This window comes from Salmo trutta, chromosome 13, assembly GCF_901001165.1.
Source record: "Salmo trutta chromosome 13, fSalTru1.1, whole genome shotgun sequence".
Lineage (NCBI taxonomy): Eukaryota > Metazoa > Chordata > Actinopteri > Salmoniformes > Salmonidae > Salmo > Salmo trutta.
This window is the reverse complement of record NC_042969.1, coordinates 78428224-78453455: the sequence shown is the minus strand read 5'-3', so window position 1 is coordinate 78453455 and position 25232 is coordinate 78428224. Positions and strand designations below refer to the sequence as shown.

General features: G+C 47.1%; 1 protein-coding gene across 2 annotated transcripts in view; it reads left to right on the top strand.

Moving 5' to 3' along the window:
* LOC115206567 (roundabout homolog 2) overlaps positions 1 to 25232 on the top strand; it is a 124309-nt gene that overhangs the window by 51038 nt on the left and 48039 nt on the right. For both annotated transcript variants that reach the window (XM_029773695.1, XM_029773694.1), the window contains exons 12-17: positions 1612 to 1733; positions 6171 to 6402; positions 10856 to 10980; positions 11128 to 11299; positions 14464 to 14652; positions 21319 to 21345. In XM_029773695.1, the coding sequence (XP_029629555.1) occupies positions 1612 to 1733; positions 6171 to 6402; positions 10856 to 10980; positions 11128 to 11299; positions 14464 to 14652; positions 21319 to 21345 (867 nt within the window). The remainder of the gene's footprint in view (positions 1 to 1611; positions 1734 to 6170; positions 6403 to 10855; positions 10981 to 11127; positions 11300 to 14463; positions 14653 to 21318; positions 21346 to 25232) is intronic.

The window sequence follows — 25232 nt, the reverse complement described above, 5'->3', positions numbered from 1 at the left end:
ATTATGCTGTAAGGATTCTGGTAATCATATTCCCTATCATAACATTTCTAATTTAGCCTCCCCTTCACAGTGACCGCTGCAGCTTTCGATTGGGAAAAGGTCATCGCGTTCCACTTAGATAGTTATCAGGCCCTCTCAGCACGGTACTGTGTGGGCTGAACAGTAACGTTCTACTGAGATAGCCACTGCAACAACTTCCAGAGGTCAAACTCTCTATCTATTAAGGCTACAGTCAGCCCATTATATAAAATAAGCATGTGTACTTTTGGAAGGCCTAAGTGTGTTAGCGCTGTCCCTGCTATGTTAATGACAATAACTGGAGAAAATGGCTGCCTCCAAACTCCAACAAGATTAGATGAAGGTTCCGTGTAGACCTCCGTCTCCTTATTATGTTCACTCCACCCGCAACCTTTCGACTAAACATTGTCCAATTGCAGGCCACTATTGGGTTGTGCATAGAGAGAGGGAGTCCATTTGAATAGCAGTACATCTCTCTTTATTTACTGTTGGCTTTGTTTTGATGCACAGAGGTTATTGGCAATGGCAGTCACTGAACATGAATTGATTTTTCGCGTCTCCCTAACTGCTCTTTTGGCTTGTCGTCCTCTATTACGACTCTGATCCATGACTTTATTGGCATTTTCATTGGGCATGTTTTGAAATACTATTTCCTCTTGTGAATAATTGTTCCCCCTCAGTAAATAGGACCAGCATATGTCAGTTGCCATAATTGTGTATTTTCTTTAACCACACTGAGAATCTCATGCATTTCACTGGGGGTTTTGATTTGCTTTTGCAAGTGCGAATGAAATGTGAACTGTGGTGGAAAAAAGTTTGAGAGTGTCATTCATTCATGTGTTCAGAGTTCAGTCGTTGATGTGGTAGTTGTTCTCTAGCTGGGCTTCAGTGACAGCAGAGAGGAGAAGGCTTCTTAAACAGCTCATGTTATCTCTGTCTTTTCTGAAACCCAGACGAGTTCTTTATTTAAACTGAAATGAGGTCATTCTAATGCAGATGAAGTTCCTTCGTTTCAAATAAAGTCATGATCACAGAGTGTTGACTCCTTTGTGGAGTCTGATTGGTCTATTCATCCGTTCTCTCAACAAAACCTCTTATGATGGACTCGGCCTCATTGTAAGGAATGGAGGGAACCGTGGCTTTGAAAACTGAGTAGGACTGAAAGTTATCTCACTCTCGCTTTTGCTCTCTCTCTCTCTATTTTTATCTTTATCTCTCCCTCTCTCTACCCCTCTCTCTCTCTCCCTCTCTCTTCTTCTCACTCACTCACTCTCTCTCTCTCTCTTTCTCTATACCCCTCACTCTCTCTCCCTCTCTCTCTCTCTCTCTCTCTCTCTTTCTCTATACCCCTCTCTCTCTCTCACTCTCTCTCTCTCCCTCTCTCTCTCTCTCTCTCTCTCTCTCTCTCTCCCTCTCTCTCTCTCTCTCTCTCTCCTCTCTCACACTCTCTCTCCCTTTCTCTCCCCCTCTCTCTTCCTCTCTCTCTATCCCTCTCTACCCCTCTATCTCTCTCTCTTTTCTCTCTATCTCTTCCTCTCTCCCTCTCTCTCTCTCTCTCTCTCTCTCTCTCTCTCTCTCTCTCTCTCTCTCCAGACATCAGTCCTCCAGCCCAGGGTGTGGACCACAGGCATGTGCAGAAAGAGCTGGGGGAGGTCATAGTTCGTCTGCACAACCCGGTCGTCCTGAGCCCCACCACCATTCAGGTCACTTGGACGGTAAGTGTCACACTGTGATTGGACAATCCACCTGTCTGTCACAGACGTAGCCATTCAGCAGACTTTACAGTTAGTTATTGCTATTCAGCTCTGCCAGGTGTATGTGTGTTCATTTATTCTGTTGTATAAGATTAAATATGGGAAATCTATTTTCATTTACACCAACCTCATTCTCGAACATTGACTTAAGCAACTCAGCATGCTCTGGGCTGTTTTATGTCTTTGATTTTCCAACCTTTAGTACATTAGAGCTGATCTGAAAGGAATGTTGACTCTTTGAAGCTGGCAAGGTGTTCCTCAGGGCTCCTATAGGTGTTTTCATGTAAGAAAATACGAGTCAAATAAATTCTAAGACTCTACAGCTTTGATACATTATAGTTGCTGACTCTTCATGTAAGCGAACATCAAACAGTTGACAAATGGTTTCTTACAGCTACAGCGAACATCAAAAGAGGTGTCAGGGACATCTGCTCCCATCAATCTTACATCTATCTTCGGTTCATTTTCAATTATGACAAAGGCTTTGCATAGAAACAAGTACATTGGCATTAATTGTGTATATTTGGCATGTTTGTGGTCTTCCCTCTCTGGAGTGTAGCTCAAACCAGCTTACCTGCCAACCTCTCCCTCACACACGCCTGCTCCCCAACACCACAACACACACACACACACACACACACACACACACACACACACACACACACACACACACACACCACACACACACACACCACACACACACACCACACACACATATTGCACAGTCTGTCTGTGTCGACCCCACCATACGGACGGACATGTGCCAGAGAGACACTGTTTAATTCATTTAGAAACACGATTTGGACTGAGGCTGAATCGTTGAGAGAAATCACGCCACTTACAGTACGAGGGTATGCAGCAGTAGTAACTTACAGTACGAGGGTATGCAGCAGTAGTAACTTACAGTCTGAGGGTATGCAGCAGTAGTAACTTACAGTACGAGGGTATGCAGCAGTAGTAACTTACAGTACGAGGGTATGTGGCAGTAGTAACCTACAGTATGAGGGTATGTGGCAGTAGTAACTTACAGTCTGAGGGTATGCAGCAGTAGTAACTTACAGTTTGAGGGTATGCAGCAGTAGTAACTTACAGTACGAGGGTATGCAGCAGTAGTAACTTACAGTCTGAGGGTATGCAGCAGTAGTAACTTACAGTTTGAGGGTATGCAGCAGTAGTAACTTACAGTATGAGGGTATGTGGCAGTAGTAACTTACAGTCTGAGGGTATGCGGCAGTAGTAACTTGCAGTCTGAGGGTATGCAGCAGTAGTAACTTACAGTCTGAGGGCATGCAGCAGTAGTAACTTACAGTACGAGGGTATGCGGCAGTAGTAACTTACAGTACGAGGGTATGCAGCAGTAGTAACTTACAGTCTGAGGGTATGTGGCAGTAGTAACTTACAGTACGAGGGTATGCGGCAGTAGTAACTTACAGTCTGAGGGTATGCAGCAGTAGTAACTTACAGTCTGAGGGTATGCAGCAGTAGTAACTTACAGTCTGAGGGGCAGTAGTAACTTACAGTACGAGGGTATGTGGCAGTAGTAACTTACAGTACGAGGGTATGCAGCAGTAGTAACTTACAGTACGAGGGTATGCAGCAGTAGTAACTTGCAGTCTGAGGGTATGCAGCAGTAGTAACTTGCATTCAGACCTCCCCATTAGACCATGACATTTAAACATGTACTCTCTTCTTCTTCCTGAAGGATGACTTTATTTCCTCATTGGTCTTCCATCCTGTGTTAACTAGCCCCAGTTGATATGTTCTGCTTTGCTATAAATCAGTCCATAACTGGTATTCATGGAGATGTCATTGGGTGACATGGGGTGGCTGCTTTCATTTCTAAATCAACCACATTAGCAGTTTTCCCTGTGACATGTTTATTGACCCCCCCCCCAATAATAAGTTCTTACCCCCAGACTAACAGGCTAATTTAATACTAAAGCATTGCTTTATGAGTGTGTGTACAATCAACACAGAACACCGCCACCTAATCAATCAGCACCCATTCAGTAAACATAGTGCGGCCTCGGAAAGGCTTTTATACTCCCAAATCATTCCATTAATGAAAGTTACACACCACGCTAGCCCAGAATCCATTGTGCTGATTTACTCCGGCTACACAGGCTGAAACAGCTGCTTAATATCCCACTTGAAAGGCCCGCTCACTTCTCCCACTGTTAACAAGCCATTACTGGGAGTTATGCCCCCCTTCCTCTGCATAAATTCAACTTTTCTCTCTCTCTGGCTAAATGGGCCCAAGTTTAGCACCAAGGCCCCTTATCGACTGGGAGAGCACTATTGCACCTCTGGGCTCTCTGTCTGTCACCTCAATTGGACAGATTTGTCTACGTTGTCCCAGGTGTGTATTCTGTATTCTCCCAGAGTTCCTCTGGGTTGGATGACAGTCAACAACTGATCGTTTCACACTCACACGTTTGTCCTAGGCCTTGCGGGACCCTGACTTAGGTTTCACTAGTTGGTATTTACAATACAAGTGAGACATGCATATGAAGGGCTTTTATAGCTGTGCTCCTTAAAGCCTATGTATGGAGGGCCTTGGTGCTGTGTGCTCAGTGTGCTGAGAGAGAGGGAAGTCATTCCGTGTTTCTCGTCTCTCTCTCAATTCAATTTCAATTTAAGGGTCTTTATTGGGATGGGAAACGTATGCTTACATTGCTAAAGCAAGTGAAATAGATAATAAACAAAAGTGAAATAAACAACAACAAATATTAACAGTAAACATTACACTCACAAAAGGTCCAAAAGAATACTGACGTTTCAAATGTCATATTATGTGCAAATAGTTAAAGTACAAAAGGGAAAATAAGTTAACATAAATATGGGTTGAATTTGTTCTTCACTGGTTGCCCTTTTCTTGTGGCAACAGGTCTCACATCTTGCTGCAGTGATGGCACATTGTGGTATTTCACCCAATAGATATGGGAATTTATCAAAATTTGGTTTGTTTTCTAATTCTTTGTGGATCTGTGTAATCTGAGGGAAATATGTGTCTCTAATATGGTCATACATTTGGCAGGAGGTTAGGAAGTGCAGCTCAGTTTCCACCTCATTTTATGGGTGGTGTGCACATAGCCTGACTTCTCTTGAGAGCCAGATCTGCCTACGGTGGCCTTTCTTAATAGTAAGGCAATGCTCACTGAGTCTGTACATAGTCAAAGCTTTCCTTAATTTTGGGTCAGTCACAGTGGTCAGGTATTCTGCCACTGTGTACTCTCTGTTTAGGGCCAGTTTGCATTCTAGTTTGCTCAGTTTTTTTGTTAATTACTTGACACATTGGAAAGAATTAGATTTTTGTGTCTAATTGTTGTGTCTAATTGTGTTGCTGTCCTGGGGCTCTATGGGGTGTGTTTGTGAACAGAGCCCCAGGACCAGCTTGCTTAGGGGACTCTTCTCCAGGTTCATCTCTCTGTAGGTGATGACTCTGTGGGGTGTGTTTGTGAACAGAGCCCCAGGACCAGCTTGCTTAGGGGACTCTTCTCCAGGTTCATCTCTCTGTAGGTGATGACTCTGTTATGGAAGGTTTGAGAATCGCTTCCCTTTAGGTGGTTGTAGAATTTAACAGCTCTTTTTCAGTTTTTTGATAACTAGTGGTTATCTGCCTTATTCTGCTCTGTTTGCATTATTTGGTGTTTTACAGAGGATAGAGAGGATATTGTATACAGTGGATATTTTTGCAGAATTATGCATGCAGTATAAATTTGTGTTTGTCCCATTTTGTGAATTCTTTGTTGGTGAGCGGACCCCAGACCTCACAACCATAAAGGGAAATGGGTTCTCCTCTCCTCTCCTCTCCTCTCCTCTCCTCTCCTCTCCTCTCCTCTCCTCTCTCTCGCTCTCTCGCTCTCTCGCTCTCTCTCTCTCTCTCTGCTCTATCTCTCTCTCCTCTCTCTGCTCTATCTCTCTGCTCTATCTCTCTCCCTCTCTCTCTCTCTCTCTCTCTCTCTCCTCTCCTCTCCTCTCTCTCGCTCTCTCTCTCTCCTCTCTCTGCTCTATCTCTCTGCTCTATCTCTCTCCCTCTCTCTCTCTCTCTCTCTCGGAGGGAGGATATTCATTGAGGTAAGTGTGTCAGATATGATGATAAAATACCTATTAAAACTGGAACCGCCTCTAATGTGGCACTATGTGATCTTGGGGAGGAACAAGTCATTTTTAAATTGTATTATTATAAGTCAGTTTTAAGAACAAATTCGTATTTACAATGATGGCCAAACCGTACATCTGTTGAACAACATTGTTTCATGTACTCTGGTGTCTGAGTACTGTGCTGCACACCTATGGCCATGATCCTTATATATTTCCTTATATATTTCCTATTTCCTAGGAACCCTGTACAGGGGAGTGAAGCTAACCCCTCTTCTCCCCATGTCTTTGTCCCAGGTGGACCGCCAGTCCCAGTTCATCCAGGGCTACAGAGTTCTGTACAGGCAGACATCTGGCATGTTTTCCCCAGGACCTTGGCAGACCCAGGATGTGAAGATCCCCTCAGAGCGCAGCGTGGTCCTCTCCAACCTCAAGAAAGGCATTGTCTATGAGATCAAGGTCCGGCCCTACTTCAATGAGTTCCAGGGCATGGACAGTGAGTCCAGGTCGGCTCGCACCACAGAGGAAGGTAAAGAAATCCCCATGTTATTTCATGGACATTTTCCTCCGTCCAAGTGCTTTCTATCCACACAGATTTGGGATGACTGTTTGACATGTTTCCTGTAGGGCGCCAAATTGTTATGATATCTTAAATGTCGCTCACAATGACTGTCTCCTGCTGTGACATTGTGGGGATATTGTGTGTGTGTTCCTGCCTGCCACTGTGTAGAGCGCTGACCTTTCTGCTTGATTGTTTATGATTGGTGGTGTTTCTGTTGGCCCGCTTCTCATCCACCACCATGCAACCATGAGCTGAGCTGTGATTGGACGCAGCGCTCGCTCACTTCCTGCTGGGAGGCGGAGCTGTTGCCCGTAGCCTGACTCTGACAGGACATGACAGGGCCAGAGAGAGACATGCTTCACACTGATACACCCACCCCCCCACACACACACAGCCTGCGGGATCCTCAATACCTTCCCACTTCTAATGGAGTAGATCTGGGTTTCACTGGGGAAAGACAGTTAATATGGACAGTTCTATAGCTGTACATGCTGTTACATATGGACAGTTCTATAGCTGTACATGCTGTTACATATGGACAGTTCTATAGCTGTACATGCTGTACTTATTCATGTGGTGAAGGTGAATAGTAAGGTAGACAAACATGTGCAGTACATGCAGACCAACATAACCACAAACAGATACTCCAAGACTATTTCCCCCCTCCCTTCCTTTCCCTACACAACCATATCCAGGCCTCCCTTCCTTTCCCTACACAACCATATCCAGGCCTCCCTTCCTTTCCCTACACAACCATATCCAGGCCTCCCTTCCTTTCCCTACACAACCATATTCCGTCCTGGGCAGAGAGGAGACCGTTCAGAACTGGCTGCTGTGACAGGGCCATTTACTTCCCTCAGTGGAGGGGCCCTGTCTCCTGTGACCACTCCCTGTATGCTGCAGCACTATATACTGCCTCATCTCTCTCTCTCTCTGTCTCACACACACACACACACACACACACACACACACACACACACACACACACACACACACACACACTGATAAAACTCCCTGCCTCTTCTCTGTCTGCAGCCTAGGCTCTCTGAGAGATCTAGCTCTTTCTATTTGCTTGTGAGGCCATGGGACAGACACTGTGAGACCATGGGACAGACACTGTGAGACCATGGGACAGACACTGTGAGACCATGGGACAGACACTGTGAGACCATGGGACAGACACTGTGAGACCATGGGACAGACACTGTGAGACCATGGGACAGACACTGTGAGACCATGGGACAGACACTGTGAGACCATGGGACAGACACTGTGAGACCATGGGACAGACACTGTGAGACCATGGGACAGACACTGTGAGACCATGGGACAGACACTGTGAGACCATGGGACAGACACTGTGAGACCATGGGACAGACACTGTGAGACCAAGGGACAGACACTGTGAGACCATGGGACAGACACTGTGAGACCATGGGACAGACACTGTGAGACCATGGGACAGACACTGTGAGACCATGGGACAGACACTGTGAGACCATGGGTTTGGAGAGTGATTAAAACGCTGTGTGTCCATTAGCTAACATTATTAGAGTATCCCATCCCCAGAGCATCTCCACCAGGAGGATGATGGGATACAACTCACCACTCCATGACTCTACCCTACTGTATGTCTTTCACTTTGCTACTCCTTTTCTTCATCTCTTTTATCTTTCTTCTTCTCTCTGGTCCATCTGGAGAGTGGAGAGTCAACCTTTATATTCCATTTCTTCTTCTCTCTGGTCCATCTGGAGAGTGGAGAGTCAACCTTTATATTCCATTTCTTCTTCTCTCTGGTCCATCTGGAGAGTGGAGAGTCAACCTTTATATTCCATTTCTTCTTCTCTCTGGTCCATCTGGAGAGTGGAGAGTCAACCTTTATATTCCCTTTCTTCTTCTCTCTGGTCCATCTGGAGAGTGGAGAGTCAACCTTATATTCCATTTCTTCTTCTCTCTGGTCCATCTGGAGAGTGGAGAGTCAACCTTTATATTCCCTTTCTTCTTCTCTCTGGTCCATCTGGAGAGTGGAGAGTCAACCTTTATATTCCCTTTCTTCTTCTCTCTGGTCCATCTGGAGAGTGGAGAGTCAACCTTTATATTCCCTTTCTTCTTCTCTCTGGTCCATCTGGAGAGTGGAGAGTCAACCTTTATATTCCATTTCTTCTTCTCTCTGGTCCATCTGGAGAGTGGGGATAAATAGAACACATTCTATGAATAGAACACACTCTTGAACACATTCCAGTGATATGAAGTCCACTGACAGATTGCCTCAGAAGGGACCAGAGAGGCCATCTAGTATGTTAAACAACCCAGCCAGCCTGCCTGGTTCTGGGGGAGAGTTAGAACCAGTAGTCAGTGGGGGTAGGAAGCCAACAGTACAGTGTCTGTCTCCTGCTGCCTGTCTGTTCCCAGCATACAAAATGAGTTGCTGCATATCTAAATGGCTCTGAGGCCTAGATTAGCACTCTACTGTTTAAAATGGGAGTGATGACAGTGTGTGTGTGTGTGTGTGTGTGTGTGTGTGTGTGTGTGTGTGTGTGTGTGTGTGTGTGTGTGTGTGTGTGTGTGTGTGTGTGTGTGTGTGTGTGGTGTAACGTACATGTGGAGACAGGAGGTCACATTCCTGCCAGCCATACATCAATGGGCTAATGGCTCTATTACAGCAGCCAGCACTGCTCCTAATGACAAACGTGGATTGTTTAGTGCAAATATGCATAATGATAAGCTGCTAAATCATTCATAACATTAACTTTGAATGACATTGTCTCTGATGGCTGCTGCGCTGCGATGTTGCGTTCTGTCACCTTTGTGTAATCTAACACAGCTGCGGAGGGCGGCGGAGGCCTCTAAGCATGATGGGAGATGGGCTGGTGGTGGATTTCTAACATGGCGTCCGTCATTGGAGCCATTTGTCTTCTTCCTCCATGCCTGGTCGTCTCTTGGCGTTTTGGGGGTCAGTGTAGCAGTATGACTGCAGTAGATCTGTAGCTTGACACATGCTGTTTTAGAGTGGGGTGGGGGCTAGCTGGGGGAGGTGAGAGAGAGGCAGCATTCTGACCCGTCAGCATTCTGCTGTGGTGTGGTTGCCCTGCCAGTGGAGCAGAAAGGAGAAAAACATATTTTTTTTAAACGTTATTTTCAGGTTGCTTCATTGTTATGTATTCATTTGGCCGGCACTCGGTCATCAGCCGGAGGAGAATTTCTATGAAATGACAGTGATGTGAGTACTGAAACCCGAGGTTGGTGTCTGCTGTGTGCTCTGGGCTCTGTCTCTCACGAGCTGGTGTCTGCTCTGGGCTCTGTCTCTCAGGAGCTGGTGTCTGCTGTGGGCTCTGGGCTCTGTCTCTCAGGAGCTGGTGTCTGCTGTGAGCTCTGGGCTCTGTCTCTCAGGAGCTGGTGTCTGCTCTGGGCTCTGTCTCTCAGGAGCTGGTGTCTGCTGTGGGCTCTGGGCTCTGTCTCTCAGGAGCTGGTGTCTGCTGTGAGCTCTGGGCTCTGTCTCTCAGGAGCTGGTGTCTGCTGTGGGCTCTGGGTCTGTCTCTCACGGGCTGGTGTCTGCTGTGGGCTCTGGGCTCTGTCTCTCAGGAGCTGGTGTCTGCTGTGGGCTCTGGGCTCTGTCTCTCAGGAGCTGGTGTCTGCTGTGGGCTGTGGGCTCTGTCTCTCAGGGGTTGGTGTCTGCTGTGTGTTGTAGGCTGTGGGCTCTGTCTCTCAGGGGCTGGTGTCTGCTGTGGGCTCTTTCTCTCAGGGGCTGGTGTCTGCTGTGGGCTCTGGGCTCTGTCTCTCAGGCCATGTACACACCCCATCTATAGAGCTGTGCCTCGCTTTAGAGCCTCCCCCCTGCTCTCTACCCCACTGGCTTTAGTTCCACCTGGCTGAGTGATGAAACCAGTCAATATGTTTACCTAGCCCCATGTTTCAATTCTCCTCAAAATACATTTCTTCAAATTGTCCTCATGTATGGCTGCACTGCTGTACGGCTCCTCCTATAAGCCTGTTGACCCAGATGTCACCCTGGCTGGGTCAATGGAGGAGTCTTAGCTTGACTGAGGGTGCTTGTCTGACTGCCTGGGTGTTACTCTGAAAATCAATAGCAGTATTCTGTGTGTAAATCCCTCTGTGTTGAAGCAGGCGCAGGAGCAGGCCTGGGATATTTAATCATAGTGGAATGTTAAAGAGAGCCGTGTCAAACCTCCCTGTTCTCCATGTAAATCCCCTTCTAATGAGCTGCTGCTCTCTCACAGCCACCTGTGTCTTCCACCTGCTAACAACTACACACACTCCTCCTCACAATAAAGATGATGTGTGTGTGCGTGTGCGTGTTTGTAAGGTTGTGTGTAACGGAGAACGGAATGCTCTCCCCCTCTCCCTCTTCCTGACCATCTATTGTTTTCTCCGCCCCCCATCTGTCTCCCCTCAACCCCAGCTCCCAGTGCCCCTCCCCTGCAGGTTACAGTCCTGACGGTGGGCAACCAGAACAGCACATCCATCAGCATCTCCTGGGACCCCCCTCCTCCAGAACACCAGAACGGCATCATCCAGGAGTACAAGGCAGGTTACTGTGAGAAGATAGACTGGATGTAACCTGAGGACTGATGGCTTACTGAGAGGCCATCAGAATCAATATAATACTCAACCTGACCCCACTATGACAGGATGCTATGCTCTCTCTTCCTCTGTCTCTCTCCCTCGGTTCAGATCTGGTGCCTAGGGAATGAGACACGATTCCACGTGAATAAGACGGTGGATGCAGCCATCCGGTCGGTGGTTGTGGGGGGGCTTCAAGTGGGGGTGCTGTATCGGGTGGAGGTGGCTGCCAGCACCAGTGCAGGTGTGGGGGTCAAGAGTGAACCTCAGCCCATTGTCATTGGTAAGAGACCCAGGGGGAGTGGAACGGGAAGGGAAACACACGAAAGGGGGCGTTATGGTAGACTATACAACAGGTGGGTCTAATCCTGAGTGCTGATTGATTAAAACCGCATTTCAGACGGTGTCTATTCCACAAGTTACCACTGGCTAAATGTAAGACGTTAAAATGCTTATTTACTCTGTTCCATCTGGCTGCGCAATCCAATGTCTCATCAGCCCAGCCAGGCAATTTATGAACTTGATCTCGATAAAAATAATCTAGACATTATCTCACATTTCTTTTAGACTAACATTTAGTTTTCAACAGCGGAGATTTGTATCCTCTACAGGATCGAGCTTCAAAGTGTTTCCTTTCAAATGGTGTCAATAATATGCATATCCTTGCTTCAGGTCCTGAGCTACAGGCAGTTAGATTTGGGTTCTGAGCTACAGGCAGTTAGATTTGGGTTCTGAGCTACAGGCAGTTAGATCTGGGTATGTCATTTTATACAGGCAGTTAGATCTGGGTATGTCATTTTATACAGGCAGTTAGATCTGGGTGCTGAGCTACAGGCAGTTAGATCTGGGTATGTCATTTTATACAGGCAGTTAGATCTGGGTATGTCATTTTATACAGGCAGTTAGATCTGGGTATGTCATTTTATACAGGCAGTTAGATCTGGGTGCTGAGCTACAGGCAGTGAGATCTGGGTCCTGAGCTACAGGCAGTTAGATCTGGGTGCTGAGCTACAGGCAGTTAGATCTGGGTATGTCATTTTATACAGGCAGTTAGATCTGGGTGCTGAGCTACAGGCAGTTAGATCTGGGTATGTCATTTTATACAGGCAGTTAGATCTGGGTTCTGAGCTACAGGCAGTTAGATCTGGGTTCTGAGCTACAGGCAGTTAGATTTGGGTTCTGAGCTACAGGCAGTTAGATCTGGGTATGTCATTTTATACAGGCAGTTAGATCTGGGTATGTCATTTTATACAGGCAGTTAGATCTGGGTGCTGAGCTACAGGCAGTTAGATCTGGGTGCTGAGCTACAGGCAGTTAGATCTGGGTCCTGAGCTACAGGCAGTTAGATCTGGGTATGTCATTTTATACAGGCAGTTAGATCTGGGTGCTGAGCTACAGGCAGTTAGATCTGGGTATGTCATTTTATACAGGCAGTTAGATCTGGGTATGTCATTTTATACAGGCAGTTAGATCTGGGTCCTGAGCTACAGGCAGTTAGATCTGGGTATGTCATTTTATACGAAAATGTAAAAAAAGGTTCCGATGTCTCTGAGACATTTCCAACATTGTTTCAATATTCAAATTTGATCTCCAGCTGTCGCATAGTAATGAATGTGTTGGGAGTCTGGACGAGACAGACAGGCAGGCAGCTTTTTTCAGTCCAAATCATGAATCAGCATCATTTGTATGGATATATACAAATAAATGTCAATAGAAAACAGGTCAAATGAAAGGAAGTGCAGCTAGTTTGCAGTGTTTCCAGCTTCAGTTTGAAGTGATTGTGTTAGTTGTGTTGTTGGCTAGCTCCTCTGAACAACAGTGTCCTGAGGTGATACCACATTTTCTATGCAAGGTGAAATCACTCATTAATAGCACATTGTTATGGATGTATCCATATAACTGTCACTAGAATATAGCTTAAACAAATGCAGCAACTTGTTATTCTGGCTGCACTGTTTGACGTGACTGTAAGTTAGCCGTAGTTGGCTAGCTAGAACGTTGCTGTAGTTGGTTAGCTAGAACATTGTCATCCAGTATGGCGATAGAACATTTAGAACGAACGACTGTGGTGTAGGTCTGTTATTCTGATCTGTAGCCAGGCTGTGGTGTAGGTCTGTTATTCTGATCTGTAGCCAGGCTGGGGTGTAGGTCTGTTATTCTGATCTGTAGCCAGGCTGGGGTGTAGGTCTGTTATTCTGATCTGTAGCCAGGCTGGGGTGTAGGTCTGTTATTCTGATCTGTAGCCAGGCTGTGGTGTAGGTCTGTTATTCTGATCTGTAGCCAGGCTGGGGTGTAGGTCTGTTATTCTGATCTGTAGCCAGGCTGTGGGGTAGGTCTGTTATTCTGATCTGTAGCCAGGCTGGGGTGTAGGTCTGTTATTCTGATCTGTAGCCAGGCTGGGGTGTAGGTCTGTTATTCTGATCTGTAGCCAGGCTGTGGTGTAGGTCTGTTATTCTGATCTGTAGCCAGGCTGTGGTGTAGGTCTGTTATTCTGATCTGTAGCCAGGCTGTGGTGTAGGTCTGTTATTCTGATCTGTAGCCAGGCTGTGGTGTAGGTCTGTTATTCTGATCTGTAGCCAGGCTGTGGTGTAGGTCTGTTATTCTGATCTGTAGCCAGGCTGGGGTGTAGGTCTGTTATTCTGATCTGTAGCCAGGCTGTGGTGTAGGTCTGTGTAATTTATATGGACCAGGGACTGATATGACCAATAACTGATGGCTTGGCCTGTAGCATGGTGTTTTTCCCCAATATCACTCCTATAATCCCTCTCACAGTTCTCCAAGCCAAAGATTGCAGATATATTGTCATGTGTACTCTTCTGAGAACCAACTCCTATAGTGTCAGGCAGACAAGTCAGAGTGAGCTTCGATTGGTAGATCGATACGGAGCAGGGTGTGCCTCTCATCTCACATGGTCTATTTTATTGAAGTGAATTAGAGTCTGAGCTAAGCAAACAGCAGGATCACCTGAGGGGTTGTCATCAGCTTGTAGGATTTAGCCTCCCTCCCCTCTCTGTCTGCACGTTAGGTTTCACAGCACACCCACCACAGCCATGTTCTACTCTCTCTGTCAATATGTTAGCTGTTATTGACGAGAGGCTGGTGTTGCCTTTGTATCTTACCATATCTACACCTGGAGCTCAATCCTAACTACAGGTCTGTGCATGAAATTCACATGTTCCTGTATATCTCCCATGGAGGTTGAAGGCATATCTTGAGGAAGAATTGAGCTCTTAGTGAATATGTGGGGACTATTATGGTACTGCTATTGTCCCCAGCCAGCTAGCAATTGTAATAACAAAATGGTTTATTATAATGCTGAATCCTTTTTCACCGCTTCAACAAACAACCTGGCATACACACCCTCACACTGTCCCCCCTGTCCCTTCTGTCCCCCTGTCCGCCCTGTCGCCCCTGTCCCCCCTGTCCCCCCTGTCCCTCCCACCCCAGGTAAGGACTTCCGTGACGTGATCATAAGTGGGAACAGGAACAACAGCATCACGGAGCAGATCACAGACGTGGTGAAGCAGCCAGCGTTCATAGCGGGGATCGGAGGGGCCTGCTGGGTTATCCTCATGGGCTTCAGTATCTGGCTGTACTGGAGGAGGAAGAAGAGGAAGGGGCTCAGCAACTACGCAGGTTAGACCAGCATTCTGGAGAGTACACACAGCAACTACGCAGGTTAGACCAGCATTCTGGAGAATACACACAGCAACTACGCAGGTTAGACCAGCATTCTGGAGAGTACACACAGCAACTACGCAGGTTAGACCAGCATTCTGGAGAGTACACACAGCAACTACGCAGGTTAGACCAGCATTCTGGAGAGTACACACAGCAACTACGCAGGTTAGACCAGCATTCTGGAGAGTACACACAGCAACTACGCAGGTTAGACCAGTAGGCTGGAGAGTACACACAGCAACTACGCAGGTTAGACCAGTAGGCTGGAGAGTACACACAGCAACTACGCAGGTTAGACCAGCATTCTGGAGAGTGCACACAGCAACTACGCAGGTTAGACCAGCATTCTGGAGAGTACACACAGCAACTACGCAGGTTAGACCAGCATTCTGGAGAGTACACACAGCAACTACGCAGGTTAGACCAGCATTCTGGAGAGTACACACAGCAACTACGCAGGTTAGACCAGCATTCTGGAGAGTACACACAGCAACTACGCAGGTTAGACCAGCATTCTGGAGAATACACACAGCAACTACGCAGGTTAGACCAGCATTCTGGAGAGTACACACAGCAACTACGCAGGTTAGACCAGCATTCTGGAGAGTACACACAGCAACTACGCAGGTTTAGACCAGCATTCTGGAGAGTACACACAGCAACTACGCAGGTTAGACCAGGAGAGTACACACAGCAACTACGCAGGTTAGACAGATCTGGAGAGTACACACAGCAACTACGCAGGTTAGACCAGCATTCTGGAGAGTACACACAGCAACTACGCAGGTTAGACCAGCATTCTGGAGAGTACACACAGCAACTACGCAGGTTAGACCAGTAGGCTGGAGAGTACACACAGCAACTACGCAGGTTAGACCAGCATTCTGGAGAGTACACACAGCAACTACGCAGGTTAGACCAGCATTCTGGAGAGTACACACAGCAACTACGCAGGTTAGACCAGCATTCTGGAGAGTACACACAGCAACTACGCAGGTTAGACCAGCATTCTGGAGAGTACACACAGCAACTACGCAGGTTAGACCAGCATTCTGGAGAGTACACACAGCAACTACGCAGGTTAGACCAGCATTCTGGAGAGTACACACAGCAACTACGCAGGTTAGACCAGCATTCTGGAGAGTACACACAGCAACTACGCAGGTTAGACCAGTAGGCTGGAGAGTACACACAGCAACTACGCAGGTTAGACCAGCATTCTGGAGAGTACACACAGCAACTACGCAGGTTAGACCAGTAGGCTGGAGAGTACACACAGCAACTACGCAGGTTAGACCAGCATTCTGGAGAGTGCACACAGCAACTACGCAGGTTAGACCAGCATTCTGGAGAGTACACACAGCAACTACGCAGGTTAGACCAGCATTCTGGAGAGTACACACAGCAACTACGCAGGTTAGACCAGCATTCTGGAGAGTACACACAGCAACTACGCAGGTTAGACCAGCATTCTGGAGAGTACACACAGCAACTACGCAGGTTAGACCAGCATTCTGGAGAATACACACAGCAACTACGCAGGTTAGACCAGCATTCTGGAGAGTACACACAGCAACTACGCAGGTTAGACCAGCATTCTGGAGAGTACACACAGCAACTACGCAGGTTAGACCAGCATTCTGGAGAGTACACACAGCAACTACGCAGGTTAGACCAAGCATTCTGGAGAGTACACACAGCAACTACGCAGGTTAGACCAGCATTCTGGAGAGTACACACAGCAACTACGCAGGTTAGACCAGCATTCTGGAGAGTACACACAGCAACTACGCAGGTTAGACCAGCATTCTGGAGAGTACACACAGCAACTACGCAGGTTAGACCAGCATTCTGGAGAGTACACACAGCAACTACGCAGGTTAGACCAGTAGGCTGGAGAGTACACACAGCAACTACGCAGGTTAGACCAGCATTCTGGAGAGTACACACAGCAACTACGCAGGTTAGACCAGCATTCTGGAGAGTACACACAGCAACTACGCAGGTTAGACCAGCATTCTGGAGAGTACACACAGCAACTACGCAGGTTAGACCAGCATTCTGGAGAGTACACACAGCAACTACGCAGGTTAGACCAGCATTCTGGAGAGTACACACAGCAACTACGCAGGTTAGACCAGCATTCTGGAGAGTACACACAGCAACTACGCAGGTTAGACCAGCATTCTGGAGAGTACACACAGCAACAACGCAGGTTAGACCAGTAGGCTGGAGAGTACACACAGCAACTACGCAGGTTAGACCAGTAGGCTGGAGAGTACACACAGCAACTACGCAGGTTAGACCAGCATTCTGGAGAATACACACAGCAACTACGCAGGTTAGACCAGCATTCTGGAGAGTACACACAGCAACTACGCAGGTTAGACCAGCATTCTGGAGAGTACACACAGCAACTACGCAGGTTAGACCAGCATTCTGGAGAGTACACACAGCAACTACGCAGGTTAGACCAGCATTCTGGAGAATACACACAGCAACTACGCAGGTTAGACCAACATTCTGGAGAGTACACACAGCAACTACGCAGGTTAGACCAGCATTCTGGAGAGTACACACAGCAACTACGCAGGTTAGACCAGCATTCTGGAGAGTACACACAGCAACTACGCAGGTTAGACCAGCATTCTGGAGAATACACACAGCAACTACGCAGGTTAGACCAGCATTCTGGAGAATACACACAGCAACTACGCAGGTTAGACCAGCATTCTGGAGAGTACACACAGCAACAACGCAGGTTAGACCAGTAGGCTGGAGAGTACACACAGCAACTACGCAGGTTAGACCAGTAGGCTGGAGAGTACACACAGCAACTACGCAGGTTAGACCAGTAGGCTGGAGAGTACACACAGCAACTACGCAGGTTAGACCAGCATTCTGGAGAGTACACACAGCAACTACGCAGGTTAGACCAGTAGGCTGGAGAGTACACACAGCAACTACGCAGGTTAGACCAGCATTCTGGAGAGTACACACAGCAACACGCAGGTTAGACCAGCATTCTGGAGAGTACACACAGCAACTACGCAGGTTAGACCAGCATTCTGGAGAATACACACAGCAACTACGCAGGTTAGACCAGCATTCTGGAGAATACACACAGCAACTACGCAGGTTAGACCAGCATTCTGGAGAGTACACACAGCAACTACGCAGGTTAGACCAGCATTCTGGAGAGTACACACAGCAACAACGCAGGTTAGACCAGTAGGCTGGAGAGTACACACAGCAACTACGCAGGTTAGACCAGTAGGCTGGAGAGTACACACAGCAACTACGCAGGTTAGACCAGTAGGCTGGAGAGTACACACAGCAACTACGCAGGTTAGAACAGTAGGCTGGAGAGTACACACAGCAACTACGCAGGTTAGACCAGCATTCTGGAGAGTACACACAGCAACTACGCAGGTTAGACCAGCATTCTGGAGAGTACACACAGCAACTACGCAGGTTAGACCAGTAGGCTGGAGAGTACACACAGCAACTACGCAGGTTAGACCAGCATTCTGGAGAGTACACACAGCAACAACGCAGGTTAGACCAGTAGGCTGGAGAGTACACACAGCAACTACGCAGGTTAGACCAGTAGGCTGGAGAGTACACACAGCAACTACGCAGGTTAGACCAGCATTCTGGAGAATACACACAGCAACTACGCAGGTTAGACCAGCATTCTGGAGAGTACACACAGCAACTACGCAGGTTAGACCAGCATTCTGGAGAGTACACACAGCAACTACGCAGGTTAGACCAGCATTCTGGAGAGTACACACAGCAACTACGCAGGTTAGACCAGCATTCTGGAGAATACACACAGCAACTACGCAGGTTAGACCAACATTCTGGAGAGTACACACAGCAACTACGCAGGTTAGACCAGCATTCTGGAGAGTACACACAGCAACTACGCAGGTTAGACCAGCATTCTGGAGAGTACACACAGCAACTACGCAGGTTAGACCAGTAGGCTGGAGAGTACACACAGCAACTGCGCAGGTTAGACCAGTAGGCTGGAGAATATACACAGCAACTACGCAGGTTAGACCAGCATTCTGGAGAGTACACACAGCAACTACGCAGGTTAGACCAGTAGGCTGGAGAGTACACACAGCAACTACGCAGGTTAGACCAGTAGGCTGGAGAGTACACACAGCAACTACGCAGGTTAGACCAGTAGGCTGGAGAGTACACACAGCAACACGCAGGTTAGACCAGCATTCTGGAGAGTACACACAGCAACTATGCAGGTTAGACCAGTAGGCTGGAGAGTACACATAGCAACTATGCAGGTTAGACCAGTAGGCTGGAGAGTACACACAGCAACTATGCAGGTTAGACCAGTAGGCTGGAGAGTACACACAGCAACTACGCAGGTTAGACCAGTAGGCTGGAGAGTACACATAGCAACTACGCAGGTTAGACCAGTAGGCTGGAGAGTACACACAGCAACTACGCAGGTTAGACCAGTAGGCTGGAGAGTACACACAGCAACTACGCAGGTTAGACCAGCATTCTGGAGAGTACACACAGCAACTACGCAGGTTAGACCAGCATTCTGGAGAGTACACACAGCAACTACGCAGGTTAGACCAGCATTCTGGAGAATACACACAGCAACTACGCAGGTTAGACCAGCATTCTGGAGAGTACACACAGCAACTACGCAGGTTAGACCAGTAGGCTGGAGAGTACACACAGCAACTACGCAGGTTAGACCAGTAGGCTGGAGAGTACACACAGCAACTACGCAGGTTAGACCAGCATTCTGGAGAGTACACACAGCAACTACGCAGGTTAGACCAGCATTCTGGAGAGTACACACAGCAACTACGCAGGTTAGACCAGCATTCTGGAGAGTACCCACAGCAACTACGCAGGTTAGACCAGTAGGCTGGAGAGTACACACAGCAACTACGCAGGTTAGTCCAGCATTCCGGAGAGTACACATAGCAACTACGCAGGTTAGACCAGTAGGCTGGAGAGTACACACAGCAACTACGCAGGTTAGACCAGTAGGCTGGAGAGTACACACAGCAACTACGCAGGTTAGACCAGTAGGCTGGAGAGTACACACAGATGCCAATTCTGCATACAACATACAAACCGTACTGTAGGTTCACACACTCTACCTCTGGGAGTTTGTTTCTTGCCACCAATACAGAGCACTCAACAAACTTCCTCAAAGGCATCACTAAACTTTGTTTTAATGACTTCTTTATTAACTCTATTGTGAAGGGCTATTTCTATATCTCTACTGTCAGAGCAGAGTGTTGGTGTGAATCATGTTGTGATGGTTGTAATGTTTGACACGTCCTCCCACGGTGTTGATACTCTCCTAGGGTGGCAGGGGTTGCGTGGGTTGGGTTGCTGGTACAACTGATTCTCTGCTGGTCTGGCCGGTCACTCAGGACTGAGCCATGCTGGAGCTGGAGCCAGTCCATCCATCCTCCTACACCGACCCTGACATTTCAGAGTGTGGGTGTTCGACTTCAGTCAATACAGCCATCCACCATGGACAGTCTTCCACTGCCAGACTATTTAATTAGAGAGTTGGAGATAGTCAATACAGCCATCCACCATGGACAGTCTTCCACTGCCAGAATATTTCATTAGAGAGTAGGAGATAGTCAATATAGCCATCCACCATGGACAGTCTTCCACTGCCAGAATATTTAATTAGAGAGTTGGAGACAGTCAATACAGCCATCCACCATGGACAGTCTTCCACTACCAGAATATTTAATTAGAGAGTTGGAGATAGTCAATACAGCCATGCACCATGGACAGTCTTCCACTGCCAGAATATTTAATTAGAGAGTTGGAGACAGTCAATACAGCCATCCACCATGGACAGTCTTCCACTACCAGAATATTTAATTAGAGAGTTGGAGATAGTCAATACAGCCATCCACCATGGACAGTCTTCCACTGCCAGACTATTTAATTAGAGAGTTGGAGATAGTCAATACAGCCATCCACCATGGACAGTCTTCCACTGCCAGAATATTTAATTAGAGAGTTGGAGATAGTCAATATAGCCAACCACCATGGACAGTCTTCCACTGACAGACTATTTAATTAGAGAGTTGGAGATAGTCAATACAGCCATCCACCATGGACAGTCTTCCACTGACAGAATATTTAATTAGAGAGTTGGAGATAGACAGAATATTAGTAATGCATGTAATGTTATTCAACAATGGCCTTTGTACAAGAAAATTGTTATCTCTCAAAAGGTTGTCTTTTTTCTTCTTGCACATCTCTTTTTTGACATTTATTCAATGTCTTAGCGCAAACTGACTTTTGATCTTGCTACAGTCACTCACATGGCTGTAGCCTGTCCTTCATTTCTGTTTGCTACATTTTGTATATGTTGTGTTTTCTTTGATTTGTTTCTGTTGTCTCTACATCTCTCTGGCCTCTGAGCTGCTTTCCTGGCTGCCGCCATGCATACTGGGTCATGGGGTTGGCTCCTCTCCTCTGCCCCCCTTTCGCCTCCCTGGCCCCCAGCCCCAGTGTGCAGAGGCCCCCAAAGCAACGCTTACAGCACCTCTGTAGGCTTTTAACACACGACTTCTCTGTCTTCTTGTTTTACAGTTCAGTCCTTCACCTTCACCCCTGCAGGTACTGTTCATTTGTCCGTCCGTCCGTCCCCCCCACATCCTGCCACAGGTCCCTCCTCTCCTGCCTACATTATATATGTTTGACAGATTCCAGGTCTTGCCCAATATAAATCCAAACCCCAGCTTGAGGTGACAAACCCATATTTCACACCTTTTCTTACTGCTGGAAGAGATGGCCTGAAATAGCTTAAATTCATCCTTTGAAAACACTCTGGATTTGTAATAGGGCAGGGCCTGAGCACTGCAAACAGCTGTCCCATCCCTGCTCAGTCATCAGCCTGGTTGTCAAACCATACTGTGCTGCTGTGTTTGGCTGTTGTGACCATCGGTGTTTCACTGAACCTCCATCCTCTGGCTGTGGTGTTCCTCTCTCTGTCTGGTATTCCTGTTGGGACTCTCCTCTTTGATAGTAGTGGGTATTCCTCCTAAAGACTCTGTTCTCCCCTCTTTGATAGTAGTGGGTATTCCTCCTAAAGACTCTTCACTCCCCTCTTTGATAGTAGTGGGTATTCCTCCTAAAGACTCTGTTCTCCCCTCTTTGATGGTAGTGGGTATTCCTCCTAAAGACTCTTCACTCTCCTCTTTGATAGTAGTGGGTATTCCTCCTAAAGACTCTTCACTCTCCTCTTTGATAGTAGTGGGTATTCCTCCTAAAGACTCTTCACTCCCCTCTTTGATAGTAGTGGGTATTCCTCCTAAAGACTCTGTTCTCCCCTCTTTGATGGTAGTGGGTATTCCTCCTAAAGATTCTTCACTCTCCTCTTTGATAGTAGTGGGTATTCCTCCTAAAGACTCTTCACTCTCCTCTTTGATAGTAGTGGGTATTCCTCCTAAAGACTCTTCACTCCCCTCTTTGATAGTAGTGGGTATTCCTCCTAAAGACTCTTCACTCCCCTCTTTGATAGTAGTGGGTATTCCTCCTAAAGACTCTTCACTCCCCTCTTTGATAGTAGTGGGTATTCCTCCTAAAGACTCTTCACTCCCCTCTTTGATAGTAGTGGGTATTCCTCCTAAAGACTCTTCACTCCCCTCTTTGATAGTAGTGGGTATTCCTCCTAAAGACTCTGTTCTCCCCTCTTTGATAGTAGTGGGTATTCCTCCTAAAGACGCTTCACTCCCCTCTTTGATGGTAGTGGGTATTCCTCCTAAAGACTCTTCACTCCCCTCTTTGATAGTAGTGGGTATTCCTCCTAAAGACTCTTCACTCTCCTCTTTGATAGTAGTGGGTATTCCTCCTAAAGACTCTTCATTCTCCTCTTTGATAGTAGTGGGTATTCCTCCTAAAGACTCTGTTCTCCCCTCTTTGATAGTAGTGGGTATTCCTCCTAAAGACGCTTCACTCCCCTCTTTGATGGTAGTGGGTATTCCTCCTAAAGACTCTTCACTCCCCTCTTTGATAGTAGTGGGTATTCCTCCTAAAGACTCTTCACTCCCCTCTTTGATAGTAGTGGGTATTCCTCCTAAAGACTCTGTTCTCTCCTCTTTGATAGTAGTGGGTATTCCTCCTAAAGACTCTGTTCTCTCCTCTTTGATAGTAGTGGGTATTCCTCCTAAAGACTCTGTTCTCTCCTCTTTGATAGTAGTGGGTATTCCTCCTAAAGACTCTTCACTCTCCTCTTTGATAGTAGTGGGTATTCCTCCTAAAGACTCTTCACTCCCCTCTTTGATAGTAGTGGGTATTCCTCCTAAAGACTCTTCACTCTCCTCTTTGATAGTAGTGGGTATTCCTCCTAAAGACTCTGTTCTCCCCTCTTTGATAGTAGTGGGTATTCCTCCTAAAGACTCTTCACTCTCCTATTGATATTCCTGTGAGGTATGCATTGGGCTTGAAGGGGTCCTTCTCTTTCTACAGCTGTTGGTGTTGATTGGGGATTATATATGTGATTATGTTGCCCTTCTAAAATATCCTCAATGGCTACTCTGGTAGTCTTATTTATCCCTCTTCATAGCGTTAAGTGGCTCTGCTACTCTATACACCATGGACTAATTGGTTAATTGCAGTTAAATTGATAACTGTAACAATGTTAGCCCCCTACACTGTAAAGGATTTACAGTACATGCTCTCCCAAAGTGGACCTGACTGGCACCAATGCTGAGCAAGCAAGCAATCAGCCTCTGTCTCTCGATGTAAGAAAGTGTAAATACAGGAGAGAGAAGCCTCTGTCTGCTCAGTGTACTCTCCTGGAGAGATATGGATGAATTGAGGAGAACAGAGTCCATTACATATGAAATGAGTCCCTCAGACTGGGGTTCTTCTCTACTGGTCCAGTACCAGCAGTGCGACTGAGATAAGGCCAGTGCAGGGAGGCTGGCTGGGGGTCCTGGCTGTAGCTTAGCCACTCCAGTCAACAAATCCTATCTGTGATACACCCCCTGCTCCTCTGCCCGATCTCCCTGTAGACAATCACCCACTCCCTATTCTCACCTGGTGCTCTGGCCGCTGGAAGATAAGTGTTCCACTCAAACGTACTAGTGAAACTGAATAGTGTATGTGTGTATGTATTAGATTGTAAGCACACTGCACTGAGGCTGGAGGATCAGGGTGGTGTCCACCGGGAGAGGACAATGAGTCAAGGACTGAAGGGGACAAAGAGGACTGGTTTAGATATTCATATTTTGGTGGTTGTATTTTAATGTCACTGAGTGTATGAGTGAGGTAGTGTGTCATTTAGGATGTGAGCTAGGAGATGAGGTGATGCCCACACACAGTGTCCTACTGTCTGTCCCTGACTCCTACAGTAAAGCTGTCATACAGGACAGGTTAATCACGGGTTTTCGAGGCACGCGACCAGCAGGGAAGAAGATTTGATGGGATTTTATACACTGATTATGTCCTCACCCCTTAATGCTTATTAAAGAGGATTCATCCCTATTCATATTGGAGAAAGTGCTAATCTGGAAGAAGGAGCAGGGCACAGCCACGTCAGGCTGGGAAACATTAAAGTTCTCCACAGCGGAGAATAAATGTGTCTGAGCAAAGATAGGGACATCAGAGGCTTCCCCACCGCAGAGCACAGTATCAGCCTCCCTATTCCCTTCTCCCTCCTAGGAAATAGAGCGAGAGAGAGAGAGATACTGTAGGAGAGATAGGAGAGGGAGAAAGAGAGAGGGATATACTGTAGGAGAGATAGGACAGGGAGAGAGAGAGAGATACTGTAGGAGAGATAGGAGAGAGATACTGTAGGAGAGATAGGAGAGAGAGATACTGTAGGAGAGATAGGAGAGGGAGAGAGAGAGAGATACTGTAGGAGAGATAGGAGAGGGAGAGAGAGGTACTGTAGGAGAGATACTGTAGGAGAGATAGGAGAGGGAGAGAGATACTGTAGGAGAGATAGGAGAGGGAGAGAGAGAGATACTGTAGGAGAGATAGGAGAGGGAGAGAGAGATACTGTAGGAGAGATACTGTAGGAGAGATAGGAGAGAGAGATATACTGTAGGAGAGATAGCAGAGAGAGATATACTATAGGAGATATAGGAGAGAGAGATACTGTAGGAGAGATAGGAGAGAGATACTGTAGGAGAGATAGGAGAGAGAGATACTGTAGGAGAGATAGGAGAGAGAGATACTGTAGGAGAGATAGGAGAGGGAGAGAGAGAGAGATACTGTAGGAGAGATAGGAGAGGGAGAGAGAGGTACTGTAGGAGAGATACTGTAGGAGAGATAGGAGAGGGAGAGAGATACTGTAGGAGAGATAGGAGAGGGAGAGAGAGAGATACTGTAGGAGAGATAGGAGAGGGAGAGAGAGATACTGTAGGAGAGATACTGTAGGAGAGATAGGAGAGAGAGATATACTGTAGGAGAGATAGCAGAGAGAGATATACTATAGGAGATATAGGAGAGAGAGATACTGTAGGAGAGATAGGAGAGAGATACTGTAGGAGAGATAG